This window comes from Artemia franciscana, chromosome 11 (assembly GCF_032884065.1).
Source record: "Artemia franciscana chromosome 11, ASM3288406v1, whole genome shotgun sequence".
In the NCBI taxonomy this organism is placed as follows: Eukaryota; Metazoa; Arthropoda; class Branchiopoda; order Anostraca; family Artemiidae; genus Artemia; species Artemia franciscana.
Genome location: NC_088873.1, coordinates 46,534,769 through 46,557,839, shown reverse-complemented (window position 1 = coordinate 46,557,839; position 23,071 = coordinate 46,534,769). Strand labels below are relative to the sequence as shown.

Genomic DNA, 23,071 nt, shown 5'->3' with positions numbered 1-23,071 from the left:
GAATTAAACATACAAAGCTTAGCGAAACGAAAGCAACTGGATAGTTAAAAATTCACGGAATTATAACTACCAACATTTCTGTCCAATTCAACCGACAACGAAGGACTAAATACAACAAAAGAAAAACTTTAATATATATTCAATCTGATGGAATACTACCAGCACAAAAACTTTTAAATGACGAACAAGCAAAAATTTGAATCCCACTAAAAATTAGTTTATATATATTTACCTGCTCGAATGAGGTTAAGGGAAATTCTCCTGCCCCAACAGGAGTCCAAATGACCACTACGCCTGGGCTTCTAGATCTCAATCCAGGTCATATCTTATTTAGATATGTTTCTAAAGAGGAGTGTCTTCTTAATTTACTCGGGGTACCTTACATAAGATGCTTAGAAAAGCAGACAGAAGTTTACCAGCTGGTTGTCATTTTGTCCAAGATGATGAACATTTTGGTTTTTGATGACGAACATCTTGGTCAAGATGACGAACATTTGGAACAAGATGATCCAACATTTGGCCAAGTGATGAAAAATTGAGGTTAGACTGTAGAACTTCATACTATGATTTAATGGATTCAGTCAGTGCAACTTTTTTTTTACTGACCCATCAGATATATTTGGGAGGCTGAGCCCCCCCCCCCCTTCTCTTAGTCCAAAGAAAAACTTCTGCTATTGATTGCTTGGGATTGACTAATATTTATTCCTATAAGTTGAGTTTACTATTTACTAAGCCCAGTCTTAGCCTTAGCTCCTCCAGAGGCACAGAGGGCGTCAGTGAGTAGCCTTCTGTCTTTTTCGGTGATGGGTACAATCCGGTTGCCAGTGGAGGAGCAATTTAGGCACGGTCTACTCGAAGTCCAGGCCTTGAATACTCTATTCTTCCATTCTATTCTTTATGAGATAAGATGAGATTTATTTCAACAAAACGGCTATCACAGCCCAAAAGGGCCAAATTTGCACTTTAGTGTCAGTACAAAATCATAAAATTGCAATCAGTAAAAAGTAAAACGATAAAAACTCGGAAAGTTAAAACAGGGAACATAAATTTAAACAAAGGTCTAGCTAGCAAGACTTACAAAGTTTGCAACTGCAAAATAAACACTAAAACTCAAGATAAAAGTAGAGTGAGAAGGGGGGTATTGATTTAAAATTTCAACTATGTGAGGGATGACAACCTGGCAAGCATTGCCACACTTTCAGAGACAGCTATCGCCAACTCTTTGAACAAAAATGGGACGATTTTGCTTTCTTTCTCTTAAGCAGCGTTTTACTTGATAAATGCAGTAAACTTTTGATTATCCACAGGCGTATCCGTGGTCCTCCAAGGCGTCAAATCAGTCATCATGGGAGATCCTCATTCAGAAGCTTTATTATGATGCTGGGTGAGGCAGAAACTATCGGTCCTGCTGCAGGTACAAGTAGAATTATGTACATGCTTGGCAGCAATACTACACAATAGCAACTAATTTGGTTGTCAAAGCCTTTTTGGCTTTTTGGCTTGTTGTCAAAGATTTTGTGAAAAAAAAACAGATAAATAATACTGATGTAACAGTGTGTACGTCATACCTGTGTAGAACGTCATACCTTGATCAGTGTTTCCTAGTCCTATTTCTAAAAGAGTTGAGTCAACTTTATAAGCTGTTATAATTTTCAACTTTAAGACAATATATTAAATAGAAAATAATAGTTAATATAAAATGAAAAAAAGTACTGCGATAACAGAATAGAAACAGAGCTGAAAATTATTCTACTTATATTTATTTCCCATACAAAACGAATCAACAATGAACCTCTTTAAAATCTATTGAACCTCTTTAAAAATTAATCTTTAAAAATTAACCTCTTGAACCTCTTTAAAAATCTATATAACAGCCACAGTAGTATGTTACTAAATCCTTTTCAAAGGGTGCTAACAAAATTGATTTGAGGACCTACCATAATGTATAAAGTACTATATTATATGCTATGCAGTATTGTAAGTTGAGTGTGCTAGAAAATTAAAATTTAAGCATGTTCAAGTACATGTACATGCTTGGCAGCAATACTACACAATAGCAACTAATTGGGTTGTCATAGCCCGACAGAAAGATTTTGTGAAAAAAAAACAGATAAATACATGAAAATACATGGTAAAATATATTTGTGTTGATTTTTGAGTGGTTTATCCTAGATCGGATTATGAGCAAAATTTGTTCATCCATGGTTGTCACACTATCCGTTTCTATGGATAAGCCAAAAGATTAATGTATTTGTGTTTTTCTGAGAAATCATAGAGTAAAACTATGAATTATGTGCTACTAAAATGAAATAATTGACTAAATAACTTTTTTTCAAAGGTGTAGATATCTTCCTTTTAGAGGGAGGGAGAAAATTAAAAGATATATCCCAGTTGAAAGATTGTTTTCTGTCGTTGTTTTTTTAAAGTAGATTCACACTTAGGATAACAGATGCCCAAACATCACAGAATAGTGTAAACCCTTCACAGTACTATTTTTTGTGTCCTCCACAAGTTTCCTTTGTGGGCAGAATATGCTTTATATAAAGACCTTTCAAGAAAAAACAACAATAGAATGAAACGTATAGAGCCCAAGGGAAATATAATTACATAAAGAGCATTCTACCCCTGGAAAACTACAAGTTGGGTCTCTCAATGCAATTTTGCTCATATTTGTAGTCTATTAATAAAACTTTTTGGCACATACCTTTCATTTACACTCAGTTCCGAAGTAATAACCTTTGGTAGAGGTTTAACATCAAGAGATTCAAGCTGAGATATAAAATATTCCTCTTCTTTACTAGAGGTTCCCAATACTAGCACAAGGTTTCCAGGATCACTATAGACTTTCAATATACTGACAAAAACTCGTTCTAGGCCCAGTCCTCTGGAAGCAGAAAGAATAGATTTTAGTATTCAGTTCAAAAGAATATAATAAAAACACCTGCTAACTGGTTTACAGGGTCTACTGACGAACATCCAGCTCTTCAACTAGGAGCTCTGCAAATGGACAGCTAGTGAAAAAAAATGCTAAATTTATTTGAGTGTTACCCACACCTAACAAAACAAAGAACCTAAAAATATATTCCACATAATTTTGAAATTAAATTTTTTTATTAAATTTTTGAATTAATATAATTTTTATATTAATAATTTTTATGTAATTTTTGAATTAAAAATGGAATAGTTGTGGGCAAGTCAAGTCATGACCAATTGTAGAAAAAGCCAAAACAGATAGTCCAATTAAGTGGGCATCAAGTCATGGCTAATTGTAGAAAAAGCCAAGACAGATAGTACAATTACGTGAGAAGAAAAACATGGCATTAATTTCCCCCCCCCCTTCATTGCCGTCGTTATCATCTGCCCCTTATGCTACGCCTCTCATGCATGTCACTCCACAATTTCAAACTAGAGTTCGGCATTGTGATTGAACTAGAGTTCAACGAATTGTTATTATCGAAACTCAAAAATATCAGAAATATTTAGTGACATCTAACACTAGGCAAGTAGATTTATTTTCTATAGCCATTAAAGGCCAACAGATGTCTTTAAAGGTGTACTGCATTCAGATTGGTGTCAGTTAAGGTGTCATCAAGCAAGTGGTGATACTCCCCTGGCTTGAACAATAAGGAAAATTGTTTTTTTGCACGAGTATATGTGTCCATTTTTTCTCCACTGCTAGTGGGGGAATGTAATACCATAGAGGGTTGTTTAAGGGGCTCATTTTCAAATGAAATTGCGATATTTACGTAAATTTTTCGTAGAGCTTATTATTTGACATATGGTCAATTAAACGAGTCCTTAACATTACCCTTACTGTTAAAAATTTTACCACAAATTACCCAAGATGACAAGAAAAATTGCAAACATTGACTCAAAATTATATTAGAACAGCCTTCTCCAAAATTTCTACACTATCGTAAATGATTCCAAAATTTGACAATCAAATTCTGTACTTCCTGCCAAATAAATCATTAAAAGAAGCTAAATTAGTATTTAAGCTTTGCCTATGAAATCTGTCTTTGATTCTAGGATTTTAATAAGAAATTTCTATACCCAATGACCATGGATGAAAATCAATTTACTTGCCAAGAAAAAGTTGAAAAAATATAATTACATTTCACATTTTTGGCATAATTACATATAATAACACTTCTATGTTCGACAATCCAACCACATAAATCGGCAAAATATTTGTCATCTTTGAATAGCCAAGATTTGTAAACAGAAAAATTTGTAAGGAGAGAAGTGAATGGTGAAATTTATGGTAAAATGTTATACATGCTTGAACAAGTCCTTAAGAACATACAACCACTACTTATCAATGAAGCTCGTATTTAGCATGCTTGATCACACGCTAAGCACATGCGGCGATGATCACATCTCGTATTTAGCATGTGTCACTAAATCTTTTTAGAACCAAACTGAGCAGAGTGAATAAGTCTGGTAGTTTCTGAACAATTAAAGATATGCATTGATAATTTCTTCCATATGCTTAGCAACCATTCTGGTCTAACTGGTGAGCCTACAACTTCGATTTTACCTTTCTGTTCCTTTTTATGTATGAGGATTAAATAAAAAAACAAGTTATTTTAACTGAAAGTAAGGAGCGACATTAAAACTTAAAACGAACAGAAATTACTTCGTATTGAAAGAGGCTGCTTCCTCATCAACGCCCCGCTCTTTACGCTAAAGTTTGACTCTGTCTCTCAATTCTACTTTTTAAAACAGTGAAAAACTTTAGCGTAAAGAGCGGGGCGTTGATGAGGAAGCAGCCTCTTTCATATACGAAGTAATTTCTGTTCGTTTTAAGTTTTAATGTCGCTCCTTACTTTCAGTTAAAAAAACTTGTTTTTTTTATTTAATTTCTGAACGTTTTTGAATCAATGCATGTTTTGATTTTGGCTCTCCGCAGAGGAATAATTAAAACTGAATTTACATTTTTTTTTTTTTTTTTGGCTAAATGGTTTTCTCATAATTTTGATCGAATGATTTTGAGAAAAAGAGCGGGGGAGGAAACCTAGTTGCCCTCCGATTTTTTGGTTAATTAAAAAGGCAACTAGAACTTTTAATTTTTTACGAATATTTTTATTAGTAAAAGATTTACGTAACTTATAAATTAGCTTACGTAAAGAACTTTTGTATTCTCATATTTTTATTACATATATGAGGGGGTTCGCCCCCTTGTCAGATCCTCGCTCTTTACACTAAAGCTTAAATTTTGTCCCAATTCATTAAGAATGACCCCAGAATCACAAAAGCCGTAGAATAAATAGTTGAAATTACTAAAAATACTTTAGCGTAAAGAGCGAGGTATTAGGAGGAGGTGAGCCCCTCAAATGGGTAATAATTTATGTTTGTTTTAAGTTTTAATGCTGTTCCTTACTTCCAGCTGAAAGAACTTTTTCATATTTATTTTTTCATTGTTTTTTTTTAAATAATGCTAGTAAATCCTGCGCTCCCTTCATGGAGATTTTCTTCCCCCATGACAAATTATCGATGGAAAATTCCCCCAGCATGTCCCCCTCTTCTCAACCCCTCCCCCAACCAAAAAAATCCTCCTGAAAACGCCTGTACACTTCCCAAGAACCATTACTATGTGTAAGCATTGCTCAAAGTTTGTAACTTGTTGCCCCTCCCATGGGGACTGTGGGGGAGTAAGTCGTCTCCAAAGACATAGTTATAATGTTTTTCGACTACGCTGAATAAAATGGCTATCTCAGAATTTTGATCCGTTGACTTTGGTAAAATAATTAGCGTGGGAGGGGGCCTAGGTGCCCTCCAATTTTTTGGTCACTTAAAAAGGGCACTAGAACTTTTCATTTCCGTTAGAATGAGCCCTCTTGCAATATTCTAGGACAACTGGGTCGATACGATCACCTCTGGGAAAAAAAAACAAACAAAAAAAAAATAAAAATAAAGACGCATCCGTGATCTGCCTGCAAAAAAAATACAAAATTCCACATTTTTGTAGGTAGGAGCTTGAAACTTCTACAGTAGGGTTCTCTGATACGCTGAATATGATGGTGTGATTTTCCTTAAGATTCTATGACTTCTAGGGGGCGTTTCCTCCTATTTTCTAAAATAACGCAAATTTTCTCAGGCTCGTAACTTTTGATGGGTAAGACTAAACTTGATGAAACTTATATATTTAAAATCAGCATTGAAATGCAATTCTTTTGATGTAGGTATTGGTATCAAAATTCCATTTTTTAGACTTTTGGTTACTATTGAGCCGGGTCGCTCCTTACTATAGTTCGTTACCACGAACTGTTTGATTACATCTGCCTTCTAGCACTCATCTGGGACCTTACAAACTCTAGGGGCCCCTTTAAGCCTGAAGCCTTGTTATTATATTAGCAATATAATGTGCTACTAGATAGATGAAGACACACTTTTTGCAACAATTAAGATATCAAATGAATCATACACAGATCTTATTAGACATTATAAAATTCATAATTTTCATGGTGAGATGCAGAACAGTGACTTCTTTCTAACTCAAACAAGAGCCAAGAGCTCATATGGCACTTGTGACGAGGTCGGAAGAGCCAAGAGCTTCTTCCCACTAAGTTTCATTACGATCTCTCCACTCTAAGCGTTTTCCAAGATTTCCGGTTTTCCCTTCCAACTCCCCCCAGTGTCACCAGATCCAGTCGGGATTTAAAATAAGAGTTCTGAGACACGAGATCCTTCTAAATATCAAGTTTCATTAAGATCAGATCACCCCTTCGCAAGTTAAAAATACCTCATTTTTTCTAATTTTTCCAAATTACTCGTCCTTCCACTCCCTCCAGATGGTCAAATAGGGGAAGTACTACTTCTAATTTAACCTAGTCGGGCCCCTGATACGCCTGCCAACTTTCAGCGATCGCTATATCGACCACGTATCTAGTTTCGGATCTTTTTCATGTAAAAATTGGGGTGGTCCGGTATTCGAGCCTGAGACCTCTCGCACCCTAAGCGAAAATCATACCCCTAGACCACAAGCCATACTTAAGAAGAACAATCATTTGTTTTATAGGCAAATAAAATTGTTCTCAGCAATCTTGTTCGCTCACTCCCCCCAGATGGTCGAATCGGGGAAGAGACTATTACTAATTTAATCTAGCCTGGTCCCTGATACGGCTACCAACTTTCATCGTCTTAGCTTATCTCGAAGTGCCCAAACTAGTAAATACCCCAATTTTCCCAAACACAAAGAGGATTCGGTCCGGTTATGTCAATAACGTATCTAGGACATGTGCTTATTCTTCCCACCAAGTTTCATCCCGATTTCTACGCTCTAAACGTTTCCCAAAATTTCCGATTTCCCCCTCCAGCCCCCCCCCCCCCTAATGTCACTGGATCCGGTCGGGATTTTAAATAAGAGCTCTGAGACACGAGATCCTTGTAAATATCAAATTTCATTAAGATCTGATCACCCGTCCATGACATAAAAATACATCATTTTCTAGTTTTTCTGAATTAATTCCCACAGCTCCCCCATAGAGAGCCAATCCAGTATGGTTAAGTCAGTCACGTATCTAGGACTTGTGCTTATTCTTCCCACCAAGTACCATCACGATCTCTCCACCCTAAGCGTTTTCCAGGATTTCCGGTTTCCTCCTCCAACTCCCCGAATGTCACCAGATCCGGTCAGGATTCAAAATAAGAGCTATGAGACACGAGATCCTTCTAAATATTAAATTTCATTAAGATCCAATCACCCATTAGTAAGTTTAAAATACCTCATTTTTCTAATTTTTCCGAATTACCGAATTACCTGCCCCAACTCCCCCAAAGAGAGCGGATTCGGTCCAGTTATGTCAACCACGTATCTAGGACTTGTGCTTATTCTTCCCACTAAGTTCCATCCCGGTCTCTCCACTCTAAGCGTTTTCCAAGATTTCCGGTTCCCCCTCTCCAACTCCCCCAGTGACACTGGATCCGGTGGGAATTTAAAATCAGAGATCTGGGTTACAAGGTCCTTCTAAATATCAAATTTTATTAGGATCCGGTCACTCGTTTGTAATTTAAAAATACCTCATTTTTAAAAAAAATTCTGGATTAACCCCCCAAACTCCCTCAAAGAGATGGGATCCGTTCCGGTTGCGTCAATCGCGTATCTAGGACTTGTGCTTTTTTTCCGATCAAGTTTCATTCCGATCCCTCCACTCTAAGCGTTTGCCAAAATTTCAGGTTTCCCCCCTCTAACCCCTCAAACGTCACCAGATCAGGTCGGGATTTGAAATAAGAGCTCTGAGACATCATATCCTTCAAAATATCAAATGTCATTAAGATTCGATCAACCGTTCGTAAGTTAAAAATACCTCATTTTTCCAATTTTCCCGAATTAACCGTCCACCCACTCCCCCACCCCAGATGGTCGAACTATTTTTAATTTAATTGTGTCAGGTCCCTGATACGCCTGCAAAATTTCATCGTCCTAGCTTATCTAGAAGTGCCCAAACTAGCCAAAACAGGACAGACAGACCGCCAGACGAACAGAAATTGTGATTGCCACATGTCACTTGGTAAATATTACATAAAAAAAAACTAGTTTTTCTAACTGAAAGTAAGGAGCGACATTAAAACTTAAAACGAACAGAAATTACTCCGTATATGAAATGGGTTGTCCCCTCCGCAATCCCTCGCTCTTTATGCTAAAGCTTTTAATTGTTTTAAAAAGCAGAATTGTGGTAAAGAGTCAAACTTTAGCGTAAAGGGAAAGGATTGCGGAGGGGACAACCCGTTTCATATACGGAGTAATTTCTGTTCGTTTTAAGTTTTAATGTCGCTCCTTACTTTCAGTTAGAAAAACTAGTTTTTTTATGCAATTTCTGAACGTTTTTGAATTAATGCATATTTGATTTTGGCTCTCCACACATAAATTATTAAAACGAAATTTACATTTTAATTCCTTTTTGGCTAAATGGCTTTCTCTTAGTTCTGATCAGACGATTTTGAGAAATAAGGGATGGGGAAGGAGGCCTAGTTGCCATGCAATTTTTCGGTTACACAAAAAGGCAACAATAAATTTTAATATTTAACGAATTTTTTTATTAGTAAAAAATATACGTAACTTAAGAATTAACTTACGTAACAAACTTTTATATTCTTAAATTTTTATTATGTATATGAGGGGGTTTGTACCCTCGTTAATACCTCGCTCTTTACACTAAATCGTAAGTTTTGTGCCGATTCTTTAAGAATGACCCCTGAATCAGAAAGGCCGTAGAATAAATAGTTGAAATTACTAAAAATACTATAGCATAAAGAGCGAGGTATTTATCTCCTCCTAAATACCTCGCTCTTTATGCTAAAGTACTTTTAGAACCCCTCATATGCGTAATAATCTCTGTTCGTTTTAAGTTTCAATGCTACTCCTTGCTTTCAATTGAAAAAACTTTTCCATGTTTATTTTTTCATTGTTTTTTTTATAGTAATTTTAGAAAATCCTGCGCCATTTTCATTGAATTTCTGTTCCCCCATGACATATTTCTCCAGGGAAAGATCCTCCCACATAGCCCCCTCTCCTCAACCCCACCCCCAAAACCAAAAAAAAATCCCCTGAAAACGACTGTACACTTCCCAATAACCATTATTATATGTAAACACTGGTCGAAGTTTGTAACTTGCAGCCCCTCCCCCAGGGACTGTGGGGGAGTAAGTCATTCCCAAAGACATAGTTCTTATGGTTTTTGACTATGCGGAACAAAATGGCTATCTCAAAATTTTTATCTGTTGACTTTAGAGAAAAAATGAGCGTGGGAGGGGGCCTAGGTGCCCTCCAATTTTTTTGGTCACTTAAAAAGGGCACTAGAACTTTTCATTTCCTTAAGAATGAGCCCTCTTGCAACATTCTAGGACCACTTGGTCGACACGATGACCCCTGGGAAAAAAAAAAATAAATAAACACGCACCCGTGATTTGTCTTCTGGCAAAAAATATGAAATTCCACATTTTTGTAGATAGGAGTTTGAAAATTTTGCTATAGGGTTCTCTGATACGCCGAATGCGATGGTGTGATTTTTGTGACTGTTAGTGTGACTTTTGCGATTGTGTGACTTTTAGGGGGTGTTTTCCCTTATTTTCTAAAACAAGACAAATTTTCTCTGGCTCGCAACTTTTGATGACAAAGACCAAATTTGATGAAACTTATATATTTAAAATCAGCATGAAAATCCTATTCTTTTGATGTATATTTTAGCATCAAAATTCTATTATTTAGAGTTTCGTTTACTATTGAGCCGGGTCGCTCCTTACTACAGTTCGTTACCACGAACTGTTTGAAAGAAAATAATTCGGTATTTCGGGGCTTCTGACATTATTACTCCTTTGCGGAAGTTAGGCTCAAAATTGGAAAAGGATTATATTTTTTCTCTGGGCCCCTTCCACCTCTTGGTTCGTTTATTTTCCCGTTAGTTTTCACCTGTTTTCGCTTTATAGTTGTGTTATCTCTTAGCAGTTCTTTCGTTAGTTGAGTTAAGGTTGTGGTATATATGTTTTATCGCTCGTATAGTTGTGTTATTTTCAAATTATACTCCATAATAGAGAGGCTCCGAACACCCAGCATTGTATATTAAGCTCTGAATTTGACGTTTTTTTTCTAACGTGACCAGATTCGTCCTGCGCCCTGCACCCTTTTCATTGAATTTTTCTTCCCCCATGACATATTTCACCAAGGAAAGATCCTCCCACATAGCCCCCTCCCCTCAACCCCACCCCCAAAACCAAAAAAATCCCCCTGAAAACGTCTGTACACTTCCCAATAACCATTATTATATGTAAACACTGGTCGAAGTTTGTAACTTACAGCCCCTCCCCCAGGGACTGTGGGGGAGTAAGTCATCCCCAAAGACATAGTTATTATGGTTTTCGACTATGCTGAACAAAATGGCTATCTCAAAATTTTGATCCGTTGACTTTGGGAAAAAAATGAGCGTGGGAGGGGGCCTAGATGCCCTCCAATTTTTTCGGTCACTTAAAAAGGGCACTAGAACTTTTCATTTCCGTTAGAATGAGCCCTCTTGCTAAATTCTAGGACCACTTGGTCGATACGATGACCCCTGGGGAAAAGAAAAAAAAAAACAAATAAACACGCACCCATGATTTGTCTTCTGACAAAAAATACAAAATTCCACATTTTTTAGACAGGAGCTTGAAACTTCTACAGTTGGGTTCTCTGATACGCTGAATCTGATGGTGGCATTTTCGTTAAGATCCTACGACTTTTAGGGGGTGTTTCCCCCTATTTTCCTAAATAAGGCATATTTTCTCAGGCTCGTAACTTTTGATGGGTACGACTAAACTTGATGAAACTTATATATTTAAAATCAGCATTAAAATGCGATTCTTTTGATGTAGCTATTGCTATCAAAATTCAATTTTTTAGAGTCTTGGTTACTATTGAGCCGGATCGCTCCTTACTAAAGTTCGTTACCACGAACTGTTTGACTAAATGCCATAAAAACAGTTTAAGGTAGGCCTACATGAATAAAATTTTAACCAAGAGATTTGCTCCAAGGAAAGTTCTTTCGAGCTCCTGCCTTCCCTACTTATATAGTTTGAAAGATTCTAGACTGGATCTGTTTTTAGACCACAGAAAAAATTTCAGCTTATATTAGAATCCACTTCCTTCAGTCTGTTGGTAAAGAATGAAACCGACTTGGTAATGCATTGTTGCAGCCAAATGTGGGTGCAACAATAATTAAAATTATAGGCATAACAAACCCCATATTGTTACTCATTCAAATTAGGGATATCCCATTAAGATTTTGATCTAATTTGCAGGTGAATATCTGTTCTGATTTTGCCAAGGCTTACCTTAATAAAAATCGGGAAAAACCATACACATAAAACAGTGAGATTTACAAGGCATATAAAACTGTAATTGTGATCAAATTCTGAAATTGACAGTGAGTGAAATGGTGATCATTTTGGAAGTGAATCTTCCCACAGTAAAACACTGGCTATTCCTCCAACTAAAATTACGGTACTCTGGCCTCTAATGGAGCAACTTCACTGATATTTAAGGGAAGGAGGTGAAGGTGGTGAATAGAGCTCGTCTGGGAGGATGCAAACTTTGTTTGCTGACCACGTGCCACTGTTTAAGGGGCTTAAATCCCCAACTAATCATCCTGAACAGGATTGCCCCAACCTCATGGGTGCAGGTGGAGACCATTCCAGGGTTTCATAATCAGAACTCAGCCCCAGGGACGGTTGCACTTGCAAACTACTCCACCTGAAAATAATTACTACGAAAAGAAATGTTACTGGAGCCTAGGATCTTATTGTTTTTAATTCATTACGACCTCGGTATACACCCGGAAATCCTTTGAACCTTGCTGACCAAGGTGGGTTGAGAATAGCCACCTTGAATGCTTTAACCATGAATATCCCGGGATCCAAAGACCTTCTAGGGCTTGAGATGTTGAGATGCAGAAGTGACAGGCTTGGAATAACAAAAACACACCTGATGGCGTCAAGCGATGAAGAAATCCCCAGCACAGGTCACAAGATGATTTGGTCAGGCCAAACCTTCAGTAGAAGCAGCAGTGTAGGCCTGTTCCTATTTAAGAAGGCAAAGATTATATATATATATATATATATATATATATATATATATATATATATATATATATATATATATATATATATATATATATATATTATATCAAAAGAACTCAACCTTCTCATCTACATAATTCATTGTAGGCTACAAATTACATAAAAAAGAGTCAACACTTAGTTAAAAAGTCAAAAATAAAAGATTTTCTCCAGCAGACAAAAAAGTTCTATTCAGCTCCGACATCTGCTCTACATCGGATTTCCCCTTACAATGTTTTGGCCGTGATGGGTGATCTAAATACAGTTGTACCTAACCCCAGCGGAGCTTTTAAATATGTAGTTAGACCACTACCCCTGACTCTTTGAACGAAAATGGGACCCGACTCCTCCAGCTGTAAACTATGCATGAACTTGTCATTGCCAATACCCTGTTTCACAGCAAAAGATATCTATAAGCCAACATGGTATAGCAATGACGGGCGAATGCGGATATTGGGTCGCTTTCCTCAACTTCTAACTTAGACCATGTTGTTGCGTCGTTTGGCAGTCACGAGGTCAAAGTTTTAAAAGAAGGATTCTACTCTGACGACCTTCCTATCTGTACTTGCTTTTACTCATCCCCACCTATGGCTCAAAATACAGAATCAAATTGGTTTTCCTACTGATATTGGAAAAATGTTAAGTGAGTCCTTCAGTAAAGTCTGTGACGACATGCTGAGCAAAATCAAAGTGCCTTTCAATTTTTTATGCGATCGTGCTGTGCTACCACAAAGCAAAAAGAACATCTCAGTTGAGCTCACTTCCTACTTGGCACAAATAAATCACGTGCTGAAAGAAGCACCGTTCCTTTCGGACGTGTTCGTAAAAAGTCTCAGCTAGAAGATTGGTCAAAAACAGAGATCTAGTGAATGCGTGTAATTCAGCCAAGCCAAGGCCTTTTCTATTTGGAACGACTGTGGTCGCCCGAGAGATGGCTTAGTAAATGACTTGAGGCTCCATACGAAACGGAAATTTAACAAGGAACTGAAAAACCATAAGTTAATGCTGATCCAGAAAAATGTAATCCGTATTGCTGAAGACCCCTCCAAACTCTGGAAATACAGCAAGCCTACCAAAGCCCAGAGTGCTAGTGTGCCTGAAAAAAATGGGTTAAATATTTGGAGTTCAGTACTCCCAAAAAAACATAGAGGAGTTTTTTTTAAAAACACCTTGACCATGTTCTTTCAAATAAGACGAAATGGCTTAGGACCCGTAAAAGATTTCAAAAGAGTAAGAAGTTTAATTGTATATAAAATAAGATGTTCACGTAAGCAGTATGGATCTAAAATAATAAGCAAAATACATAAATCCAACCCAAGGAAGTTCCATGACTTAGTTCAGAACATTATCGGCAAAAAAGTAACAAGAGTTGAACTGAGAGATGTCAATGGTAAACCCTTGTTACCTAGTGAAATTAATAACTTTTTTGCATCAATTTGTAAAATTCATCCGCAACTAAGAAAATTACCACCGAATGATTCAGTTTCAAATATCCCTATACTAGAGATTTGTTCAGTTGCTAAAAAGTTGAAGGCACTTGATTCTCGTAAATCTAGTTATCCTAGTGAGATACCAATTAAATTGATTATTGAGTGTGCTGATCTTTTATCTACTCCTTTAACAGCAATTTTTAACCAGTTTTTTATTGATGGTGTTTTCCCATGTATTTTTAAACAGGCGTATGTAACGCCAATCCCCAAATGCAAGGCACCCAAAGATATAACCGAGATGAGGCCGATTTCGAAAACTCCAGCTCTCTCAAAAGTATTTGAAAGTTTTATTTTTGATTGTTTATTTGAGGACATAAATGATAATATTCATCCCCAACAATTTGGATTTAGATCAGGGTATAGTACTGTTAATTATTTGGTTGCATTGTTAGATACTATCCTTAAGCACTTAGAAAATAATGGGGCCTATGTTGATGCATTATTTGCAGACATAGTTAAGGCTTTTGATAGTCTTGATCATAATGTAGTTGTGGAAGAAGCAAAGGCTATGGGTGCCCGTCCATTTGTTGTACGAATGCTCGCTAGTTTTCTTTTTGAAAGATCTCAGTATGTCCAACTTCCTGATCATGAGCCACCTGAATTTGTAAATATTTTTTGTGGTTGGCCACAAGGGACTAAATTAGGCCCGCTTTCTTTTGTTATTGTTTTTAACCGTATCTTAACAACAATTCGTGAGCGTTTTAAATTTGCTGATGATTTAACTGGTTTATCACTGCGGCTAAGCCCTCCGACTACTGCACAGTCTGACTTGATCAAAATCTATCATGATCTAAAAGCTGAATTAGGAAAGGTAAAACTGACGGTCAGTGAAACTAAGAGCTCTTGTATGACGTTTTTCTTCCTAAAGGGTAACAACCACTCTTCTCATAATTCCATACTGCCAACAATGAAAACTGTTAATATACTTGGGATTCTTTTGGACGATGATTTAAGATGGAATTCGCACGTTGACTATCTGACTAAAAAAGGCGCCTCGCTTTTACATTCATTTTCCAACCTAAAAAGATTTGGCACACCCACCGAGGTTTTAAAGTCTGTATACTGCAGCTATGTTAGACCTTCTCTTGAGTATGCATGCCCTGCTTGGCATCCGGGATTGACAAGAGATCAAACAGATAGACTTGAGACGATACAAAAAAAGAGCTGTAAAAATTATACTTGGACAAAACTACTCAACTTACGAGGATGCACTGAAACAACTCAATTTGGACTCACTTGATAGTTGTAGACATGGTTTAATATATAGATTTGGACTAAATTGTTTGAATTCCCCAGCTCATTGCCGTCTACTCCCCAACCTTGAAAGCCCCCCAACTGAAGGACCAGTTACTAGACTCCGACAAATAAAAAAGAATTGTCCACAGTTACTGACTTGCTCAGCCTATAGTACTGAGAGATATCGTAAATCATTTGTTCCATATTTTACCCGTCATTTTAATAATATTGACGCGACTAATATTTAATGTTTGACTAATATGTGTTTGATTAATATAATGTTTGTTTAAATTTTCCTGTGAGTGTTTTTTGAAGGTATAAATTATTTTTGTCATGACATGCTAATGCTAGCTCTGGCTATTGTGGTGAATAAATATATTCAATATTCTATATATTCTAGATCTATCCTGGTTGTGTTGCCAAGTGCTGTTCACTCCTTGATTCGGAAATTAAAGAAAAATTTTCCTCTGGTGTTGATTCTATTTCAGCAAGGCACCTGCAACTTGCAGGTTTTTTAATCGAGCAATATTTTGCAATACTGTTTCAGACGATCCTTGTTTGTATGTAGCCGCTTTGCAATTTTGTATTGGACAAATAACTCCCATGCTTAAAAAGGGCAAAAAAGACGCTTCTCTTTGCAGTTCTTATCGCCCCATTACAGTCTCATGTACTACTTTCTAGCTCTTTGAGTCTTTTTTGACAAGAGACACTGAAAAAAATTGTTCCGCCCCTTCTCGTCAGTTTGGGTACCAGCAAGGCTTAGTTAGAGAGCATGGTCTCTTTCACCTTATAAATGCGCTGAAGGATATTGAAGAAAGAGGTGATTTCTTGGTCTTAAGTCCACTCGATGTTGCAAGAGCTTTTGACTCGTGTATATTTCCGCAGATTTTGCTTGAGGCCCTTTTGAAAGGTACTGATGCTGCAGTAATCACTTGTTTAAGATACATGTATGGAAATCTGAAGGTTGGAATTAAAGATGGTAGTCAACTATTTCCGATTCTGAAAGGTGTATGCCAAGGAGCTCTGAATTCTCCAGTTTTGTTTAATAATTGTGTTACCAGTGCAGATGACCTACTAAACCTTTCCTGCACTTTTCGAGGATGTTCTTCAAACTTTGAGTTTCTCCAAGAAGAGTACAAACACATTGGTTTGAGCTTTAATGCTGATAAAACAGTTGTTCTACCATTCAACTATAAAGGGAATAGAAATTCATTAAGAGGTTTCTTTTGGTAGAAGCCTTACTTACCTGGGCATCCCTATTGGAGCAAACCTGAAAGAAACTGTAAACCTGACAATTAAAAACTATGCCAGTATAATCCGAGCTGCATATTCCTCCCTGGCTTCAAACGTTTCGTATCTAAGTAGAGTTCACTGTTATCACTTATACAATAGCCTAACAGTTGCTCACTTATTTGCCCTTGCTCCTGTTTGGTCTTTCCTTAATTGTGACAAAAGAAAGCAAGTTCATCTTCTTTACTTTAAATTTGCAAAGTATTTAATGAAACTTCTAACTTGGACAAGTAACTCTTTCTGCAACGAAAGTATCAATTGGTAAAATAAGCTGGAGTTATTGAGAAGCGCATTTGTGATTCCACTACTGAATGCCAGAAGTCTTCCCATTTTTGGTCATTTCTGCTTGTCCCTTGTTTGTAGTTGTCAAAGTGTGTTTTTATTTCTGTTGTCTCTTTTTTTTCTTTTCTTTATTTTTACTCTGTCTTTTTTCTGCCCAGTTTTTTTGATGGGTTATGAATAAAAGGATGGTGATGATATCATAGGCAATCAAAGATGGCGCTCATCAATTATGAATTGTAGAACATATTGTTGCGCTGAGATAGGGAGTATTGACCATAGATTAGTTGCCACAAACTTCCGCCTGCATCTTAGAGCCAGGCCTTCAGAATGACGCCAGCCAAAGTTGGACATCCAGAAACTAACAATTGAGGCATTCCTCCAAAAGTAATCAGTCAAAATTCAAAATAGTTTTGAATGCCTGAATACCCTTGTTGACCCGGACACGTTCTAGCAGACATATAAAAATAGTGCACTAGAGGTTGCCACTAATAATGTCAGTTGTAAGATGTATTCAAAGGAGCCCTGGCTATCTCAAGAAGCACTGCAAGTCATTGAACAGCTTGGAAAAGCATGGCTGACCAGAGATAAGCCCTACTATAGACGAATAAACGGAATCAGAAACGATGCTATTGACTGTGATACATAAGAACTTGCTGATAAGAAATCTAAAGAGCAAGAAGATGCAGCACGAAAAGTTGACGTCATGTTGCTTTTCAAGCATGTATGAGACCTCAGCCATTGAATACCACCAAAGATAGTAGCAATTAAATCCATCCCTTATAGAGTAACAGAAGATGAAAATGCGCAGCTTAATCCATGGAAGGAGGAAGGAGCGCAAAGGTACAAAACGCCAAAAGAATCAAACTTGATCCCAACCTAACTGCGTCCGCTCAGCAAACAACGTGTGAAACTCTATCACAGTCTGATCCTCCTTCAGTAGAAAAGATACAAATGCCCTGTGGAGAATGAAGAACAGCAAGGCACCAGGAATCTGCAGTATCACTGTCAAGCTGCTAAAGTTTGGAGGACTGGCAATGCTTCTTTGGCTTCACATGCTGTTCTCCCTTGTCTGTCAATCAAATTGATACCTGAAGAATGGAAGGGAAGGAAACCCCTTCTTCTATGGAAGCGCAATGGCAGCCAAAGCAATTGCTCGAATTACAGAGGAATCACCCTCCTGTCAGTTCCTGGCAAACTATTCACCATGACGTTGCTTAATAGAAGTATCCAATTCATTCTTAAGTGCTGCCAGATTCCTAAAGCCCAATAGATCGACGACCGAGCAGATATACAATATTCACCAGGTCATTGAGAAAGCCTGTGAGTTCTACCATACAGCATATATTGCCTTTGTTGACTTTAAAGCAGCTTTTGACTCAGTCAACTGTCAGTCTCTTTGGTTGATACTACAACAAACAGGTCTCCCTGACAAATACTGCCACCTGTTCAAGATGCTCTACACAAGTATGAAAAGTTATGTCCAGGATAATGGTCATCAAAGCCCACTATTCGAAATAGGTGCTGGTGTAAGGCAAGGTGTTGCTGCTCTTGAACTTTTCAATGCTGTGATTGATTACGTCATGGATTGAACAATGAATCGGCTCCAATTCAGATTGTAATATGGCAATAGAGTCCTGGTCAATTTCAACTGCACAGATGATATTGCCTTGATATGCACCTCTTCAGCTCACCTCGAGGCAGCCCTCAATACACTGCCAAAAGAAGCCCTCTAAGTGGGACTACATATTAGCTAGCAGAAAACAAAAATAATGATCATCAGCCCAGCAGGTAAAATTCTGCCAAACCACCAGCATTCAATGCATCACACTAGGCACACTTTTTACCTTGGACCAGCCATCTTGGATAACAGCTCAATTGAAACAGAAGGCCAGTCACATTTATTTTATTAGACTTCTAAACCTTATAATAGGGAACATTTTTTTTGTTCAGTTACTTTTTAAATGAAAATACAAAAATAAGGTATGTCTACAAATCTAGGGAATGCCAATTGCCAACCCCTGAAATGATTACCATTACTATTATCTACAGTTTAGATAAAATCTTATTTTCCAAACTGAAATTTTACCTGTATTTTAGTAGCAGTATTTTTAATTTTTTTTTAATAAAATTTTCCTATCCCAGGGCTCATGAATTTAAATACCAGCTTCTTCCTTTTAGGTTATGGGTTGATTTTGTTGCACAAAACACTTTGTGGTTTTGTTTATCCTCTAAACCATTACTGTCTTTGGAATTTAAGTGAGATCTGAATGAGTTTCAGATAAGCTTAACAAACCATTCACACTAATAAGAATGTTGATATGGAGTTAGAATAAGGTTGATTTACCCATGGGAAACTACAACTCGGGTTTGCAGTATATGCAATATATGCAGGAATAGTACTGCTGGGTAGAGAATACTGACAAAACTGCATCTGATACAAAAGCAAAGTTAGAGGGCAACAGCTTTTTGCTATCTTGGTTGTTAAGTTGCTTGAATGAAACTTTCAGAAATAGAACTATAGCCTATAAATGACCAAAAAATATATTTTCAATGTCTCTATTTATATTTTCAATGTCTCTAAATATATTTTCAAAGCCATGGAGCTGAAAATCAAGAAATTCAGAAACCATGTACGCTAAGTATATAAAACTTTAAGAAATTGTTCTACAAAACAAAGATTTATTAGAAAAGCTATTTTTAGCCTTTAATCTTAAATTCTTCCCAGATTAACCAGTTTGACAAATTTACTGAAAATAGGTCATAACTTTGAACAAAAAACCTTATTTGTGTTATGATCAAACTCAAATCCTAGGAATACTTTTACTAAGGCCTATTGTTTTAAGAAAAGGAGACTCAAAGTGTTAAACTTGTGCAAAAAAATAAACAACTAGAAAAATTAAGATAAGTATAGGCCTATCTATCTTCACAGGATCTATATAGCTTTGCAATCAAGGGACAGAGTGGATATACAAATTTAAAATTTACTTCACAGCTCTAATTTTGGCAATGGATAGACTACCTAGTTCTAATTTCCTATTTGTTACTAACAATTTTCTGTTAGCTTCCAGAAACAGCATTTTTCACCAACAATTCATGGAAGTATATTATTCAATGTTAAATTTAAAAAATTGAACCTTCAAATGTACGAAAAAAATGACTTAAAACAGAATTTGGAGCTTCAAAACAAGAACAAAAATTCAATGCAAAACTGTAGAGCATAAATCATTCATGTTTATTCCTTAAATTGTTTTGCAAATTCTATTTTTATTTTTCAAACCTTTCTAATTTTGCACAAAATTTCTGTCAATAATTTTTAAAAAAATTAATTAATAATTATATCAAACTTAATCTTGGTACTTCACTGAATCATACAAGCCTCAGGGGTGGATTAAAAGTGCTAACAACAATTTATTGGGCCTAATTCAGACTTGAATGAATTTTCAAATCTCTTCATGTACTAAAACAATTTTATGCAACTGCATTTAGCTGCAAGTGCAACCACTTCAAACTAAAGCTATAATGGTTCAATGGCAGTGTTGACAAAAATATTCAGTCATACCATAAACAATGGCATAAACAAGGTTTATGTGCTTATTGATAAGGATTTAGCTGATGGCATAGCCCTATTTACAGACACAGTTGAAAAAGTCAACAAGGCTCTCCATGTACTTTCAAAAGAAGCATCAAAGGTTGGTCTGCAGAAAACCAGTTATACCCATCAAGCATCAGGAGAAACTCAAAAGATGTAGAAGACTTCACTAACCTGGATCCACTCTGTTAAGGGATAGTTTAACCCTAGAAGAACTTACATGTTGAATGGCCAGAGTGACAATGGTGGTTGGCAGGATGAATAGCATTTGAGAAAAGTCAAGTATAAGCTGCCTTATAAAAAAATATTTATTTACAATATATCAGTCAAGATGTTTAGAGGTAAACAGGGTTAGTCTGGTATAAGGCAGACCTTGTCTGTTGACCAAGTTCCTCTGGATAAGGGTGTTTCCCTGTAACTTGATTCTTTATATTTTATGGGCAACCTCAACCTTTTAAGGTGATTGGGAGCCCACTCTCACTCTAGAGATTCTCAGTACATAGGCAAGCCATGGTTCAAATCAGATCCCAGGCCTAAGTAAGCTTGGGCCTGTAAACCTCCACCTGAATTCTTCATGCAACAAGAAACAAACATTTTGCCTGGTATGACCTTTACCTCTAACTTTTTATTACCTCAGCATGTCTCTCAACTGACTTCAAACCAACAAATGAACCTTCTTGACCAAGGTGTATTATGCATTGCCAAAGGTACTCTCCATTTTTTCTGTAATGATAAATAGACTTGCTAAGGAATTTCCTGACAGATGTATATTTGTGGATTGCCTAATGGTTGTTGAAATTAGCTACTGAAACTGAGTAAGCAGTCCTGAGTATCCTCAATTATATCACAGGTGGTGCTGCAGTCTTAGACATGAGAGTAAACTCCTCTAAATCTATGATGATGGCAATATGTTTCCTTGAAACCTCGCCTCTTTTCCACAACTCTATCCCCTTAGATATTTCTGTGTCTTCCTTTAAATTACTTAAGGTTACAACTTTCTCTAATTTAAAGTGGGGTATCCACATTAAAGATATTATACATAAAGGTAATTTTTCCATGTCTCTCCTTAACCTCTTGAATAAATTTCATGTCCCCCTTCCCATTCTTTAAGAATCTATACTTGCTTTGTCTGCCCACATCTTGAATATGGTTGTCTAGTTTGGCATCCTGGTATTTCCTATTATGGGTCAGAAAAACTTGAATCCATTCAAAAAAGATCCCTTAGAATAATTTTTAAAGAGGCTAAGCTGGAAACTCTTGAGCACAGGAGAGGAATGATGTGCCTCTGTTTTGCAAAATAATGCAACAAAAAACCTTCACTCTGAAAAAATTTTACCTAAAAGACACTCTCTATTCAGACACTGCCTGTCATGAATTGTTTCTGAACCCATTCCCATCTTGTCACCCATCCATTGCTTAGCCTCCAGGTATGAAGAAACTTTTGTCCTCTTCATAACTGATAAAATAAACCATTAGTTTTCATTTTTTTTTCTTTGGTACTGGCAATACCCAAGTTTTATGTTTGTTTGATTCTTCTGTTCCCTTTCCCTAGTTTATATGTTCTCTTTTGAACCTTTTTAATGCTAATTTTATCTTACTCTTTTTTGTTCTGTTTTAGTTTTTACCTTTTTAATTTTGTGACATTTTGCTGCTTTTTTTACTAATGAATGACTTTGGCCTTCTGATTTTGTTGTTTTTGGCATTGTTTAGCTACTTTTTTAGTTATTGTGCTATTTTCATGATTTTTTTGGGTTTTATGACTCCAAAATGTGAATTTGGTTCTTTGGGACTTGAGATGGATGTTTTTTTGAAATTAAACATCTTATCTAAATTATTCAAATTCAGTGTAGGTTATATATTTGCACATTAGGGGGGGGGCTAAAGTTCATTTCCAATGTAAATAAACATACTTTAGAGGTAAGTTTGAACTTTACCAACACACCCCTAATATGCAAATATATACCCTGAATTGGTATACCTAGGGGGTGGGGGTTAAGTTTATTTCTGGTGCAAATGAATGCTAAATTTGGATTCAGGATGCATTTCTAACTAAAGAGGTAAGTTTACTTCTTAACTACCTGAACAGTTTGTTAATATAAAAATTACCTTTTTTACAAATTTAGCCAATGTAGGCTATTTGCAGATCTTTGAAACCTCATAAATTGGGATTGAGCAAAGTTGTGAATCTGAAAAAATACTTTTCTTTTGCTTCATTTAAGCACAAGATCTATCTTCCAAGGTTTTGTTTCAATAAAACACAGAAGGTCATCAAAGGATGTAGGTAGGCTACTTCAAAATAACCTAGCTTCCCAGGACACTTTAGTCTGTATATCCATCCCTGAAAGTTTCATTTTTATAACCTAACTACTTTCCCAGATAGCAAGAAGTGGCTTATCTAGAACTTTTCCAAATAATTCAAAGGTTAATCAGAATATGATGTTTTACAAGTATACAAACACAATTTTTTAGCCAGTAAATGGTTGGTAAAATTCTAGTTAATTGACTTCTTGCTATTTCAGAAAGGGTTTAGGTTAGCAAAGTGAAACTTTCAGGAATGTGTCTACAGGCTAAAATATGTCCCGGGAAGATATTTTAA

General features: G+C 36.4%; 1 protein-coding gene across 1 annotated transcript in view; it reads right to left on the bottom strand.

Moving 5' to 3' along the window:
* Positions 1 to 23,071, bottom strand: part of LOC136033301 (DNA repair endonuclease XPF-like) — a gene marked incomplete in the record, with an annotated part of 109,126 nt that overhangs the window by 85,408 nt on the left and 647 nt on the right. Inside the window, 1 exon segment of the mRNA XM_065714072.1 lies at positions 2,705 to 2,884. Within this exon segment, the coding sequence (XP_065570144.1) occupies positions 2,705 to 2,884 (180 nt within the window).